Source organism: Limtongia smithiae (assembly GCF_038497785.1).
Source record: "Limtongia smithiae strain NRRL Y-17922 unplaced genomic scaffold V1518scaffold_2, whole genome shotgun sequence".
Taxonomy (NCBI): Eukaryota; Fungi; Ascomycota; class Lipomycetes; order Lipomycetales; family Lipomycetaceae; genus Limtongia; species Limtongia smithiae.
The window spans coordinates 626186-641176 of NW_027117623.1; the positions used below are offsets into that span (position 1 = coordinate 626186).

The following is a 14991-nucleotide window of genomic DNA, read 5'->3' on the forward strand; positions in this document are numbered from 1 at the left end:
ATCCAGTTCCTCCCCTGTTCGTCTACATCGGCGCAAGATTACTCGCGCTATTCTGATCCTTCGAAATTTCGTCTCAACATCCATCCTCGTTAAATCCACCTTTAGCAGCCTCTGGGTCTGCGTCGACTGGACCAACATCTGCTTCTCCTTCTCGCCAACAACTGGCATCCGCATCCGCAGCTTCGACAGTGTCCACACAGCTATCTGCCGCTAGCAGTGGAGTTGGCGGGAACGCCGCGGCTGGCGTGCAAGGTGGCTCCTCGGGTGGTGGCGGAGGCGGCCGTCCTACGGATTTATCGAAGATTGTCTCGGCACAAATCGTTGTTCTTGTCTCTACGATCAAGGAGGACAAGTGGGATGCTATTACCAAGCAGATACGCCAGGTATGTTTACAATTAAGGTTTTGACACAGACTGTTTTATGTTGACTAACCTATGCCTCAGCTTTGCGACCACAACGGGCCTGAAGTCTATCAAAAGTATTTTCGACGTCTTATAGCCTACGGATATTCAGCAGCATCATCGAGATCAACGGAGGGCCCAATGTCAAAGAGATTATTGTCCGAAGAGCTGTCAATTCTGGCATCGAATCCTTCACTTTCGTACAAATTCACAGATTCCATCTCGGCTTCTGATACAGACAACCTCAAGGATTTCCAGCTCCACGCTTTTTTCGATGCGTTCCAACTTGATCCTTTTCAGCGCACAATATTGTGTTTGGGAGTGAAACAGTCTTGGAACACAGAATTGCAGCTTCAAGGTATGATTTCCCTTTTTCTAACACCGACGCTCAATTCTGACGCTAAACCAATCTAGCGTTTGATATTCTTGCCGACAATTTTAGCTCATTTCTCGCTTCTGTACGGGATAAAGCACAGTACCCTTCGACTCTTACCGACTCCAACATCGCTATAATTTTGAATCAGTTCGTCCAAGATCCTGTTCCCTCATTTTTCGATTCTAGAAAGCAGGCAAGTCTCTTCAATGCCATCCGCACACGTTACGCGTTGTCATCCATTCCGTCTTCGATTGCTGTCATTTTAGACGCTCCTACAAGTCTCCAGACTCCGCTGGAGTCTCTACAGGAACTGTTATCATCTGTTCAAGCCAGCGGCGATGAATACAAATACGATGGGAACATTATTGTCAGGATTGCGAGCGACATTACGGACCCTGCAGTTTTTGAGGAACTTGTGCATTGCAAGCCGTATTCTCTTGCACTTGACTTGTTTTCTCACTTCGCCAGAGTCGAGAAGTATCCTTTGCTAAAGTTTGTTGATCAAGTGCTCGCGACCGATAACCAGGGATTCATTATCGCTATTATCAACTTTTTGAACTTTAAAGCGTCCAGCGAGTATACGCAACAGCAGCAACAACAGCAGCCGCAGCCGGATAGCCCTGAACAACCTGATGTGTTACCACTGCACGTTCAAGTTGTGTACGATTTAATGCATGTAGTTTTGAAGCACACCATTCCCTCAGAGTATGTGGAAATTTGGGAGGGCGTGCAAGCTCAATGCATTCAGACATATCCACGTCTCATCAACTTCGGACGTGGTCACGATCCGGCCATTCTGGTTAACAGCGCCACCAACTCGTTTTCGCCAGAGGTCGAGAAACAGATGAAGTACTACTACAAGAAGATGTATGAACAGAATATGAATGAGCCAAAGACACAACAGGACATGAGTATTACCGAAGTCATCAGTCTGCTGCAAAATTTACGTACTTCGGATGATCCTAGCAATCAAGACATCTTTGCGTGCATGGTACACTCTCTCTTTGACGAATACCGATTTTTTCCAGGTTATCCAGCGGCGGCGTTGGCGACGACCGCTGTGCTCTTTGGCGCAATTATTCAATATCATCTTATTGAGGATATTCCGCTAGATGTGGCTCTTCGCTTTGTTTTAGAGGCATTACGAGAGCCGCCGGATGTGAAGATGTTCAAATTCGGCGTTGAAGCTCTTATGCAGTTTCAGTTTCGATTGGAGGAATTTCCGCAGTACTGTGCAATGCTTTTGCAGGTCACTTCTCTTGAGAACTTACAGCCATTGCTGTTCAAGAAACTGCGGAGCATTACGAACAACGAGAGCATTGATTCTGGAAATATGCTGCAAGAAAAGCAGAACGGCGACTCGCTTGCAGCACCTTTACCTCCGCCTTTCCGTTCTCTTCATTTAGACTCGTCAAGTCCTGGCGAACAGCCGTCGGAAGATCCAGACGAAGAAGTGCAGGACAAGATTTTATTTATTGTGAATAATGTTGCGCAGTCCAATATTGAGCAAAAATCTAGCGACCTGAAGAGCATCTTGGACGAAAAGTACTACCAGTGGTTTGCTCAGTATCTCGTTGATACACGCGTGAAGCAGGAGCCGAACTATCATATGCTTTACATTGAGATGCTTGATTTACTGAACGACTCGCATCTAATTCGTCAAGTGCTATACAATACTTATGCGAGCATTATCACGCTTTTGAATTCGCCCGAAACCGTTGTTTCTTCCAGCGAAAGGGGCAGATTGAAGAATCTGGGAGGGTGGCTCGGCATTCTTACAATTGCTCGCGACAAGTCTATCAAGCATAAGAATATTTCATTCAAGGATCTGTTGATTGAGGCTTTTGATTCAAATCGGTTGATTATTGCCCTACCATTTACGTGCAAAGTCCTGGAGAAGGCAGTGAACTCTCGTATTTTCAGACCGCCGAATCCATGGTTAATGGGCATCTTGAAGCTAATGGTGGAGTTGTACACTTTCGCGGAGCTCAAGCTGAACCTAAAATTCGAGATTGAGCTGTTGTGCAAAACTTTGAATATCGAGATTTCAGAGATCGAGCCATCTACGCTAGTGCGACATCGACCTCCGAAGACCGAGCTGCTGGACGAGGCCGATATTCTTGGACGACCGGAAATGAGCGATGAGTTTAATCGATTGTCATTGGCGGGATATAACCGCTTGGATGCTAGGACGAATATGCCGGTTTCTGACAACATGAGTGTTGGGACGCCTACATTGTCGACAAGTTACTTGCCTACTACTGTGTTAAATCACCCATCGTTGAAGAGGATTGTTCAGGTTGCCGTCGACAAGGCTATTCGCGAAATTCTTGGGCTGGTGGTTGAGCGTTCGGCCACCATCGCTGTTCTCGCTACACAGGAGCTGACATCGAAGGATTTCGCACTTGAGGGCGACGATGAGAAGTTACGCAGTGCTGCACATAACATGGTGCGCTATCTGGCCAGTAATTTGGCTCTTGTTACATGCAAGGAGCCTCTACGTATCAATATCAGCAACAACATTCGTACGCTTCTCGTGTCCAGTGGCTATGGAGAGAGCTCGCTTACAGCTGATGTTCTCAATGTGGCAGTGAACGAGCAGCTTGATCGGGCTTGTGCGGTCATCCAGCAGAAGGCGATTGAAAAGGGTATTACTGGCGTCGACGAAGCACTTGCTGAGGCTTATGTGCGACGACGTCATCGTGATCTGCGTCAACCTTTCATTGACTCTTCCGTGTCGTTGCACGCGTTAAATCTTCCAGAACCGTTTCGACTGAAGACTCCGGGACTTACACGCCAACAGCTCAGAGTGTACGAGGACTTCGGGAAGCCGAGATTGGGCAATGGTGGCTTGGAGACCGGAAGTCAGACGAACGAGTTTGCGAATTCTGAGTACGCAGGTCTACTGCAATCGCACATGCAGCCGCATCCGTTGCAACAACAGCAACAGCAGCAACAGCAACAGATTACTTTGCAGCAACAGAGCCAACAGCGAATGATGCCTATTATGACGCAGCAAGCGCAGCAACAAGGACTGTTACAACAGCAACAGCCAGATATGAGCATGCACACAGCTCAGCAGCTAGTCCAGGAGAATCATTCGTTTGGTGCGCAGTCTGATATTACCCGTGCTCCGATGAACAGAGCTTCTGTTGTCGTTGACCCAGCCGTGCAGGTACGTATTTACAGTTACTGAGACGAGAGGATTGGACTAACAATGATTCGAGGCCGCCATTGAGAACTTGCTGGCTGCGGTGAAGGAGAGTAGTGAGACGTCGTTTGACCAACTTGCTCCGGAAAGCCGAGTGAAGGTTACAGTGACCGCATTCTTGAACGCGGTTGTGAACCGGATGCCCAATCGTGATCAGTTTATTTCTGTTACGGCCCAGTGCGTTGTTAGTATGTTGTTTACGGCAGCGGATTCGCAGCTGGCGCGAGAAACTCTTGCGTTTCTGCTTGCACGGCTTTGCGATTACTCGGTGACGACTGCCAAGGAAGTTGTCCTGTGGCTAATTCACTCGGAAGACGAGCGCAAGTTTAATGTACCAGTTATGATCACGCTGATGAAGATGAGACTTGTCCATCCGCAGGAGCTCGACGTCAATTTGTCAAAGCAGATTCAGGCACGGCGGAGACCTGCGATCGAGTTCATTGCGAAGCTGATCCACGAGGCGGTGTTGGGAGAATCGCCGTGCGCGTTACGGACCGAATTTTCGCTTTGCCTGGAGGCTATGAAGACAGTCGCGGCAGAGGCCGGGCCATCGCAGGCGATTGCACGCCAGCTGATTGCATCGCTAGAGACCGCCGCCGTCCCGACTGTTCCAAACGCGGACGAAGGATATGCGGTGAAGGATAATATGAAATATATTTTCCATGAGTGGGTGAGATTGACGCAGCACCCGGCACAAAACGAGAAGTTGCTGTTCATTTTTATTTTGCAAATGTCGGAGAACGGACTACTGGAGGACTCAAAATTTCTAGGCGTGTTTTTCCGATCTGCGCTGGAGTACTGCGTTGATGCGTATGCCAAAGATCTGGAGGCGCGCAACAGCGGGTTGACGGCGAAGGATGGCGTGATTGCAGTGGACAGTCTTGCTAAGCTGGTGATAATGCTGTTCCGGGTACACGATGAGAATGAGGAGACGACAAAGATACATTACTTGCGAGGAATATTAAGCGTGTTCTGCCTTGTTTTTGCGCATGAGCATGAGACGCAAGCTGGTGCTTTCAACGGACTGCCGTTTTTCCGACTGTTTTCAAGCATTCTGTGTCAATGGGCAGAAATTGAGGACGCGCACACGGAGTTCAAGGATGAGTTTTACAGCCTGATTACAGACATATTCAAGACGCTGCAGCCGATGGCATTCCCGGGATTCACGTTTGCATGGATGTCAATGATCTCGCACCGGATGTACATGCCTAAGATCCTGAACCTCGAGCGACGAAAGGGATGGGCGCAGTTTGCGGATCTTCTCGAGGAGCTGATGAAGTTCATCGGGATGCATCTTGTGGGGACGGAGCTGCCGGATAGCATTCGGTATATCTACAAGGGTACACTGCGGATTGTGCTTGTGCTGCTGCACGATGTGCCTGAGTTTTTGGCGCAGTACCATTACACACTGTGCAATGCAGTGCCAATCTGCTGCATCCAGCTACGGAATCTCATTCTGAGCGCGTTTCCGCACAATATGACGCTTCCGGACCCTACCGCGGCCGGTTTCAAGATTGAGCGACTGGCGGAGAGCCGTCAGGACCCGGTGATAGCGCGGGATCCGGGCGAGGACTTGCAGCAGTTTGAGATGAAGAAGTTTGTGGACGCGTACCTGAAGTCAGGAGGCAGCGGGATGACGATGACAACGCTTGTCGAGCAGCTTGGAGCGCCGGCGCGGTCGGAGATCGGGCTCGGATTTGACACAGTGACGACGAACATTGCGGGGATGAATGCGGTGGTGCTATACGTGGGCACACAAGCCGTCGAAGACATGAAGGTGAACAGCGGGAGCGGCACTGTCGTGTTTGACGCGATGACGGTGTACGTGCGGTTCATGCGTGAACTGATGCAGGCGCTGAACGCGGAGGGTCGGTTTTTTCTATTTGGAGCGATGGCAAACCAGCTGCGGTATCCGAACAGCCACACGTTTTATTTCAGTGCACTAATGCTCCAGCTTTACGAGGGCACAGACGGTGCAGAGGAGAGCGAACAACGGGGCGTGCGGGAGCAGATTGCACGAGTTGTTCTGGAGCGGGTGCTGTGCCACCGGCCGCACCCGTGGGGGCTTCTGCTGGTGCAGGGAGTTACGCAGCGGGAGATGTGGCGGCGGGGTCCACAGGAGTAGAGTATATGTATGTGTACATAAGTGTGCGAGTACTAGAGAATGTGTATATTATTTGATGAATATGAATTGCAACTGACTGATGGTTTGAGCCGAAGCCGCGGTGAAGCGGCCGGAGAGGAAGAAGCCGGATGAGTGGCTGAGGGCGTGGCTGGCGCGGTGGCTGAGCAGGGCAAGGGTAACGGGCGGCGGTCGGAGAGCGCACAGGACGGGGGTTAGGGGGGGCACGGGCAGGCGCGGGGGCGGGATCCGGAGAGCACTCGCCCGCGTGGCGGACACGGTTAAAAAGGGCACCGGAGCAGCGATCACCGCGCATCGCACCATTTGCACAGAGCCAGCACTTTCGTCAGTCAATCATCAACTACCGCACAATGGTTTCCTCCCTGGACCAGCTGAAGGCGACCGGCACCGTCGTTGTGTCGGACTCGGGCGACTTTGAGTGTGAGTTCGCCTGGCGGATGGGAGGACAGTCAGGAAGTGCACAATTACTGACATTGTCCACGCAGCAATTGCCAAGTACAAGCCGCAGGATGCGACTACCAACCCGTCCCTTATTCTGGCCGCGGCCAAGAAGCCCGAGTACGCCAGTCTGATCGACGTCGCGGTCGAGTACGGCAAGGCGAAGGGTGGCAGCGTGGACGCGATGGCGGCGGAGGCGCTCGATCGGTTGCTGGTTGAGTTTGGCAAGGAGATCCTGAAGATCGTGCCCGGACGAGTGTCGACTGAAGTTGACGCGCGGTTGTCGTTCGACACTGCGGCGACGGTCGAGAAGGCGCTGAAGATCATCGGGCTGTACAAGGATCTCGGCATCCCGTCGGATCGGATCCTGATCAAGATTGCGTCTACCTACGAGGGCATCCTCGCCGCGCGCATCCTCGAGGCCGACTACGGCATCCACACCAACCTGACGCTGCTGTTCTCGTTCGTCCAGGCCGTGGCCTGCGCGGAGGCCAAGGCGACCTTGATCTCGCCGTTCGTCGGCCGCATTCTCGACTGGTACAAAGCCAGCACCGGGAAGACCTACTTCGGCGCGGAGGACCCCGGTGTGATCTCGGTGAAGTCGATCTTCAACTACTACAAGAAGTTTGGCTACAAGACGATCGTCATGGGTGCGTCGTTCCGCAACACCACCGAGATCACCGCGCTCGCTGGTGTTGACTTCCTGACGATCTCCCCCAACTTGCTCGAGGAGCTCTACAACTCTGAGGCAGCGGTGCCCAAGGTCCTCGACGCGGAGGCCGCGTCTGCGCTCGACATGGAGAAGGTCTCGTTCATCGATGATGCTGCCGCGTTCCGCTTCGCGCTCAACGAGGACCAGATGGCCACCGAGAAGCTCTCGGACGGCATCCGCAAGTTCGCCGCCGACGCCAACACCCTGCTCGAGGTCCTCAAGGTCAAGGTTGCCGCTTAAGCGCGTGCTTGTGTTTGCGATGTAGCCGCGGCAGAAAAATATACATGGTAATAATTTTAATGATGATGCAATTGCAATTAGAAATGCCGAGACGGCGGGTTGCCAATTGCAGACCGAGTCGCCGGACGGCGTGTAGCCGCGGGCGTGCAGCACGTTGCCGCGTGCTGCCTCGCGACGCGCTGCGCGGAGCAGCATGGTCCGTGTTTGGGGGTTTAACCTCCACTGTGCCCTCGGCGTCTTCACTCCGCGCCCGCAACTCCTAACACGCGCCGCATTGTCGTGGACATCATCGCCGTTGCCGCCGACGTCGTGCCTGTCCCTCCCCCTGTCTCTGCGGCAGCTCGCGCTGGCGCTGTCGCCGCCGTGCCTCCCATCGCCGCGCTGCCGCCGGCGGCGTCGCCACCGCCGCTCACGCTGCGGCGCTGGCCCCGCACGTACGTCCCCGGGCGGGCCACGCCGGTCACCGCGTCTGCGCTGCCGAGCACAATGCCGCCGGCCTCGCGCGAGAACGCGGCGGACAGACGCCGCAGGTGCGCGGTGCTTGTGTGCGAGGCCGAGGTCGTGGCCGCCACGGCGGTGGATGTGGCAGTGGTGCTGGTGGTGATGCTTGCAGCTCTGCTCCGCGTGGGGAAGGCGGCGGCCGCGGGCGGCGGCGGGTTGTGGGGTTCTTGCGCTGTGGTTGTTGCGAGTGTGGCGTTGCTTGCCGGAATACCAGTGCTGTCGTGGTCGTCCGTGGCCTTGATGTACTCGTCTTCTTCGTCTTCTTCCTCGCCATCGTCGCCGTCGTCAAACGCGTCTTGGAACGAGGCGTCCTGCGACGCATCGTCGGAGCGCTTCTCGTCCAGCCTGCCCTGCTCCTCCTCACCATAGTGGTCCGCCAGCACCTGCAGCACGTGCGGGATAACAACCCGATGGACTTCGTCGCCCCAAACAATGTCCAAATGTTCGTGGCCCGCGACAGGCACGGCGACAGTACTCGGCGGCAGCGCGGCGCGCATCGCGTCGATGTCTACAAGCGAGTCTGCCGTGCCGTAGACGAGATATATCGGCGTACGTATGTTGCGCGTGGGGAACTGCGCGACGCGGTAGAAGGCGGTGCCGTACATGCGCACGGGGCTGTTCACGTCGTCGTCAAACATCTGGAAACAGGAATGCCGCATGATCTGGAACCAGTGCACGACGGTCTTGACGGAGGTGAACGAGTACAAGTGCGCGTACGCCGCGATTTTCTGGTGCATCGACATGTTGCGTCCACGCCATTCAAACAACAGCGCCAGCGCGCTGTCGATGAGTCGCACAAAGAGCGGCGGGTACATGATGCTCTGCCAGAACACCGCGGAGGAGAGTATCGCGCGCCGCCCAAAGGTCAGGTACATCAGGCCCGGCGAGGCCTTCACGAGCGCATCGACAAGTCCAAACCGCAAGCCATGCGGTGCCAGCGCCGGTGCAAGCGCGACAAACACGCGCACCTTGCGGTTCAGCGCGGGGTACAGCGCGAGTGCGCCGAATGCCTGCGCGGAGCCCTGGGAGAACCCGATGTACGCGAGGTCGCCTGCGCCGGTCGCATCGAGCACGTACTCGATCGTGTCGGGTATGTCGTACATGGCGAGCTCGTCCATTGAAAAATCCCAGAACGCCGCGTCCGCGCTGGACATGAGCACATGCTTCTTCGAGTACTTGTTGCCGCGGTTGTTGCCGACCCATACGTCGTAGCCGGCTTCGACGAGCACCAGCGGCAAGCTGCGGCGCGCGTCGGTGACGCACGTCCAGATCTCCGAGTCCATGAGCAGACCGTGGTGGAGGTATACCACCGGACGCTGAACTTGCTGCCGCCGGCGCTGCTCGATGGTCTCGCCCTTCGCCAGCACGCGGTGCAGCCCCAGGACGTACCCGTCCGCGGTACGCACAACGTGTTCCTCGACCTCGTGTCCAAACAAGCCGCACAGCTCTGAAAAACTCTGCGCGTCGTGGATGCTGTGCACAATCGTGCGCTCGCGCGTGGTCGAGGGCAGCAGCACCATGTAGATCTTCCGCGTAACGGACTCAAACGCGCAGATGACCACGCCAGGCAGACTCCGCGTCACGACGCGCAGGAGCCACTCCACTGCGACGAGGACGATGCCGAATACCAGCGGCGGCCATTCCGTGACCGCCACGCGGCCTATTAGTGGAACGTACATCCTGAGCTGTGGGTGAAGAAGCGCGGAGCTGGGATCGTCGCCGCCGGCGCCCCACAGCTTCGTGATGAGCATCTTCGATAGCCCACGTGATCTCCCTATCAGCCATGACATCATCCCGTCTGTCTGGTTTTGGAACCGTGCGGCAGAGCTGACGCACGTCGCCGTCACAAGGTTTACATCCCTGGTTTGAACCGCCCTCCAGATCTGTCGCGAACCCGCACCGCGGCACGATGCCTTGCGCTTGCGGTGGACAGGCCGTCAAACACATAACGATTATGACTGGGGCCATGCACTGGAGATATACACGGCAGAAGTACTCACAGCCGGCCACGGCTGCGAACTGCAAACTGCACCCGCCACGACCGTGCCGGCTACTGCAGATTGAGGCCTCAAGGCACTGACGCTCTACTCGCACGGCCGACAACTTCACGGCGGGCAGAGTAAACTGCACCGAAATCGAGAGACTTGCTGCGACAGCAGAAGGCTGCGCCAAAGTGACTGACCATTCACCGCATACGTCTCACCCCAGCTTCTGTGCACGCTCGTCTTTGCCGACAGAAAGGGGACGTCAACACGGCTCCTCAGAGTGGGCTGGTCGTGTTGCATGCGGAGCTCTGACTGCGCTGCGGTCGCGGCCAGCCGCGACTCTCGGCCGCGCGCCTCGCTCTGCATGACAACCAGCGAATTGAGGAGTCCGGCAGCTATGCCGCTGCTGCACTGGACATTGAAGTGCTCATGTATCGGCAGGCCTGCTGCATGGGGACGTCTCTGCTGTCGATCTCGCCGGTCGCATCGCGCCCAACAACGCGCCAGGTGCCGCGTCGGCCAGCACCACAGCCGTGCCTCCCGCTGCCGTGTGGACCATATACGTCTGCAAGCAGACAGAGTCGCCAGCGGAGAAACACAGGCAAGCAAACCCCAGGCAAACGAGGGCGAAAGACAGGATGTGCCGCGAGAAGTCCGCGCACGACGTGGGCTGCTCGTCGCGGCCGCAGACAGCGGCCGTCGCAGCACAGGCCGCGTCACGTCTTGCGTCCACACGCGTCGCCCTTCCACGACGTCTGGCAGACTGCATGCACGCTGCTGCACGCGCCCCGCCGCCGCGCCGGCGGCCCTGCGTGCGTTTCAGACGCGCCAGCGTTCCCAGCAGCCCGGTCTGCTCCGCCGGCGCGAACAGGGGCCGCCGCTGCCAGCCTGCCTGGGCCGCGTCGCGCTGCGGAGTCGTCAGCGCCGAGGGCGTCGTGGGCAGCTCCGCGCCGCCGCAGAAGCCAGCCCGCTGGCAGGACGGTCCGCCGCAGCGCCATTCCGCGCGGCAGCCGCGGCGGGCACATTGGCGCGCGGCGCACGACCCTCGGAGACATCGCTAGCTACATCTCGGCAGCCGGGCCGATGGTCGCGCGCGGGTTCTGCGCTCTGCCCGCAGCACCGATTTCACAATCACGCGCCACTGCAACACGAACGCGTCCATCCAGGCGCCGCGCCGCACCAGCCACACGGGCTCCACAGCTGCCCCGCTCGGCCCTGAACTTACCCGCAGCCAAGCGCAGCGAAGCGCAGCGCTCGCTTCCCCGGGCGCCGAACTCGGGCATTAGCTGTGTCCGCCGCGACCACACCGCTGCCGCGCGCCCTGGCCGTGGCGCAGTGCTACGAGACCCCCCGTTTCGCATGCGACGTGGCCGGCCACGCTCAGAGGCAGCAGTGATGCTAGTCTGATCCGGACTAGTTGCCCGGCTTACGTATGCCGTCAGACCTGACGGGCGGCCTACACGCAGCGCATCGCGACGTGGTCGCGCCGCAGGCTGTGTCCGCGCATCCGAGTAGCTCGGCGCCGCAGAGAGGGCGAGCAAGATGTCAGCAGCACAGAGTGCAAAAAGAAGAGCACCTACGATTCCAGCGTGGTCTCCCACCGCAGTACTAAGTAGGCCCAAAGGAGCTTAACGTGTGTTGATCGGACGGGAAACAGTGCTTTCTCCTTGGTATGGCCCTTCGTGCAGGACAGACCTGCTCGCGCGACCATGCCCATTCGCAGCTACGCAAGGCTGGCAAAACCGAACCGCCAGACACCATCAAGTAGTAGCAAACCCACAGTCCAATTACTTCACGATCCTCTACTTTACAAAAGCTATTACCAACGAAAGAACTCCCGCAATCCCTTACCGCAGCCCCGCACACCGGCCGCCCTCGATGTGTACCGCAATCCAGTCGTCCGCGTTGTCAAACGTGTGCAGGCACCCCTTACACTTGCCGCCCGCACCTGCACGTTCCTTCTTCTTCGTGCCGGCGGGGTATTCAAAGTGCACCGCCTTCAGATGATTCTTGTAGGTGTCGCAGCGCGAAAACCGGCCAGAGGAGTGGCACCGCGTGTCAGCGGCATGGAACGGGCACGCAAAGGGAGCCTCGCCCTCGTGCGATTTCTGGTGGCGCAGCAAATCGTTCGGTCGCGAGAATCCCCGGCCGCAGATTGTGCAAGAGTGTGGGCGCGACGAGAAGGCGAGGTGCGTGCTGCGGTGCGCCACCAGGTTCGAGTACCAGCCCGCGCAGTCCGGACATTGCTGTTTCCGCGATCGCACCCGTAGCCGGCCACCCGTGCCAACGCTGCCGTTCGCGGAGCCGCTAGGGGTGCCGCTGGTGCCGCTGGTGCCGCTCTGGCTCGATGCAGACGACGGCGGAAGCATGCTTGCGCTCGGCATCGGATGCATATGCAGAGGCGGCAGCATGGCCGTCATGGACGGCGCGCTGTGCATGTCGTTGCCGCGTCGCGACGGCAGCAACGGTTCCCGGCGCATCTTGAGCACCGGATGGGTATCGTAGTTAGGATGCGGCGGCACTGCGCTGTGGTCCGCTGTGCCGGACCCAAAGCTCACGGTCGTTGTTGTCGTGTAGTTCGACGACGTGGCGCTGTCGCTACCGTCCTCTTCTTCCTCGTCCTCGGCCGTCGTCCTCGCCTTCCGGGGCGGACTCGCACTCAGCGGTCGGATCGGCATCCGGAACGACGAGTACGGATCCGTCGACGCCGCCGCACTCGCCAGCAGTGAGTTAATGCTCGATGCGCCGTAGTACGACGACGACGATGATGATGCAGACCGCGCCGCCGAGCTCGCCGCAGTTGACGACGATGCTGCTGCTCCGTCGGACGAGGCAGCAGGGGGGTTCGGGTTTGTTAGCCGTGAAATGCTCATCGGATCATTTGGTCCTGTGGGTATCTTGTAAATCGCGTCCTGCACATTCCCGGCACCGTTGCTGGCCTCGTGAGTGCCGCTACTCAGTCCGGGAAACACCAATTGCATCCCCTCAATTTCGCTAAACTGCCGCAGCAAATTGCCGCTTTCGTGTTCAGGCATAGACAGCACTGACGACAGCGACAGCGACAGCGACAGCGACAGCCGGTCATCGATAGCATCCGCGTCGTCCTCGCAATCCAAGTCATTCTGTTGAAGCGGCGACCCGTTGAGATACTCTGGTCCCGAATACACGCCGACCATGGCAAGAGCAGCCGCAGGCGCGTGCACGCCTTCGGCTTTGTGCATCACAAGCTCATCTACGCGGCTGGCAAACGCAGGCTCCACGGCGATGTCCACTGTCGCAGTCTGCACGCGCAACAGCTCATTGAAAGCCGCCAGCGCCTCGACGGTGTCAAGTTCGCCAACATATCCCTCACGTAACAACGTTTGCTGCGCAAAAAAAGTAGTGTACTTGTGCGTCAACGTCGCGACCTCGTCGGTCGAACTCGCAGCGGTACATGGCGTCGCGATGGAGATTGTCGTATACGGCGTGCTTGTGGATGGTGTTGTGTATTGTCGGGAGATGTCGGTGAGTGCTAAGTGCGTGGGGGATGGGTGGACGTCTTTGGCGGGCTCGACCGACATCTTGTCGTCTGCACTCAGAGTGAGCGGCGGTGCGCCGAGGATCTCCTGCATGAAGTAGTCGAGATCCTTCACACTGGTATCATCGACGAGTACATCAACCTCCTCAGAGAGTATGGTGTCATCGTTGCCGAGCAGTTCAAACGCACTCGTCCAGTAATCCACCTTTTCGCTAAAGTCGCCGTCAAAGTCGTCGTCATCTGTCTTTTCATTGTCGTCGTCCGCAACGCCAGGCACAAACAAATGAGGAAACGAAAATGCTTTCTCGGTAGCTGCCGACGCGAAAGCCGACGCGACAGGCTTGACCACGAGCTGCGCAAACTTTTTGCAGAGGCTCCGCATCGTGTGGTTAGGCTTGGCAGAGTCGCACCCACAGCCACGACATGCTGCGTGGGACATGCGCGAAAGTCGCTGTGCTATCTCACTTGGATATTCGTAGACCTTTGCGCATGTTGAAGCTGCAGCCGTGTTAGCGAGAGCAAACATGCGGAGACAACGAAGACGTACAGGAACAGCAGCCGCGAGTGCCTTTAGGAGTCCCACTTGCACGGCTCGAGCTCGAGGTCCTGTTAGATATTGAGGTCCGGCGCAACTTGTTGAAGCGCCGCACGAGAGAGCGCGCAGAGCCAACGGAGGAGACCGACGAGGCGCGCGAGAAGGCTGTGGAGGTGGAGAAGGAGGAGGAACTGGCCGATGTGACGGAGTCTGCATCGGAGTCACAGTCGGACGCGGCGGACGCGTCAGCCGGTGCGATATGGTGAAGTACTTCGGGAGAATTTGTGCCATAGTCGTCGGCATCAGGGTGCGGTGCGGCGCGCTCGCAGCTGGGCCGCGGAGCATCGGCGACCATTGCGCGGTGGATGGCGATACCACGGAGGGGGGTGGCGGGGTGTGGAGAAGAAAAGGAGACGGAGGAGGAGGAAGAGGAGGACGAGCAGGACGAGCAGGACGAGATCGGGGCAAGGGCAGGCATGGTGCTGCAGGCGGCAGCTGCGGCGGGCCGGGTCGAGGACGAGGCTGACGCGGCGGGCCACGTCAGCCGTGCACGGCAGAGACACCTTGTGGCGGTGCGAGATGAGGCAGTGCGGTAGGCGTTAGGGCCTCGGGTCGTCGGCAGGGCAAGACGGCGGTCTTGCTCAGCACTAAGAGGACGAGAAAGATGCGCACACGAAACGCGCACACGGCCAGCTCTTCTGTGACGGCGCCGAACACAATCGGTGGCGGCGCAGGTGAAGAAGAATCGACGCGCGCGCGCGCGTCACTGGACAGCAGCCTGCCCTACATACCCTGCCGCGGCGCTGCGCCAAGGCGACGCGTCAGCCGGCGCGTCTTGCCGCGAACCTAATTCGCCGCGCTGTTCTTGCACGTCCGTGGCTCACTGCGTCAGCGCTGTGTGGCGGTGCACACCTGCCCCAGCTTGGCACACA

General features: G+C 57.6%; 4 protein-coding genes across 4 annotated transcripts; 2 read left to right on the forward strand and 2 right to left on the reverse strand.

The window, feature by feature from the left end:
• The first annotated feature begins 266 nt into the window (after nucleotides 1-266).
• On the forward strand, nucleotides 267-6203 carry V1518DRAFT_159830 (CCR4-Not complex component, Not1-domain-containing protein). The gene is made up of 4 exons (XM_066900799.1): nucleotides 267-387; nucleotides 444-759; nucleotides 816-3952; nucleotides 4005-6203. The coding sequence occupies exons 1-4, from the start codon at nucleotides 358-360 to the stop codon at nucleotides 6111-6113; spliced, it is 5592 nt and encodes a 1863-aa protein (XP_066761270.1). The 5' UTR covers nucleotides 267-357; the 3' UTR covers nucleotides 6114-6203.
• Nucleotides 6204-6369: 166 nt separating this feature from the next.
• Nucleotides 6370-7605, forward strand: V1518DRAFT_411934 (transaldolase). Its single transcript, XM_066902979.1, has 2 exons — nucleotides 6370-6551; nucleotides 6617-7605. Exons 1-2 carry the CDS (start codon nucleotides 6482-6484, stop codon nucleotides 7519-7521), a joined length of 975 nt encoding a protein of 324 aa, XP_066761271.1. The 5' UTR covers nucleotides 6370-6481; the 3' UTR covers nucleotides 7522-7605.
• A 155-nt stretch (nucleotides 7606-7760) lies between these two features.
• On the reverse strand, nucleotides 7761-9773 carry V1518DRAFT_425636 (Alpha/Beta hydrolase protein; the record flags this gene model as incomplete). Its single annotated transcript, XM_066905930.1, has 1 exon — nucleotides 7761-9773. The coding sequence occupies one exon, from the start codon at nucleotides 9771-9773 to the stop codon at nucleotides 7761-7763; it is 2013 nt and encodes a 670-aa protein (XP_066761272.1).
• Nucleotides 9774-11774: 2001 nt separating this feature from the next.
• On the reverse strand, nucleotides 11775-14560 carry V1518DRAFT_431560 (uncharacterized protein). The gene is made up of 2 exons (XM_066906196.1): nucleotides 14072-14560; nucleotides 11775-14022 (listed from the first exon to the last, which is right to left on the reverse strand). Exons 1-2 carry the CDS (start codon nucleotides 14535-14537, stop codon nucleotides 11855-11857), a joined length of 2634 nt encoding a protein of 877 aa, XP_066761273.1. The 5' UTR covers nucleotides 14538-14560; the 3' UTR covers nucleotides 11775-11854.
• Between the last annotated feature and the right edge of the window lie 431 nt (nucleotides 14561-14991).

What these genes read in the sequence shown, in the direction of transcription:
- V1518DRAFT_411934 (XM_066902979.1), top strand. Translation starts at nt 6,482, where the DNA reads ATGGTTTCCTCCCTGGACCAGCTGAAGGCGACCGGCACCGTCGTTGTG. An exon ending in GGACTCGGGCGACTTTGAGT is followed by an intron (nt 6,552 to 6,616) that starts GTGAGTTCGCCT and finishes TTGTCCACGCAG; the next exon opens with CAATTGCCAAGTACAAGCCG.
- V1518DRAFT_159830 (XM_066900799.1), top strand. Translation starts at nt 358, where the DNA reads ATGCTATTACCAAGCAGATACGCCAGGTAT. An exon ending in CAAGCAGATACGCCAGGTAT is followed by an intron (nt 388 to 443) that starts GTTTACAATTAA and finishes CCTATGCCTCAG; the next exon opens with CTTTGCGACCACAACGGGCC. An exon ending in TCGTTGACCCAGCCGTGCAG is followed by an intron (nt 3,953 to 4,004) that starts GTACGTATTTAC and finishes CAATGATTCGAG; the next exon opens with GCCGCCATTGAGAACTTGCT.
- V1518DRAFT_431560 (XM_066906196.1), bottom strand. Translation starts at nt 14,537, where the DNA reads ATGCCTGCCCTTGCCCCGATCTCGTCCTGCTCGTCCTGCTCGTCCTCC. An exon ending in CACTCGCGGCTGCTGTTCCT is followed by an intron (nt 14,023 to 14,071) that starts GTACGTCTTCGT and finishes ACACGGCTGCAG; the next exon opens with CTTCAACATGCGCAAAGGTC.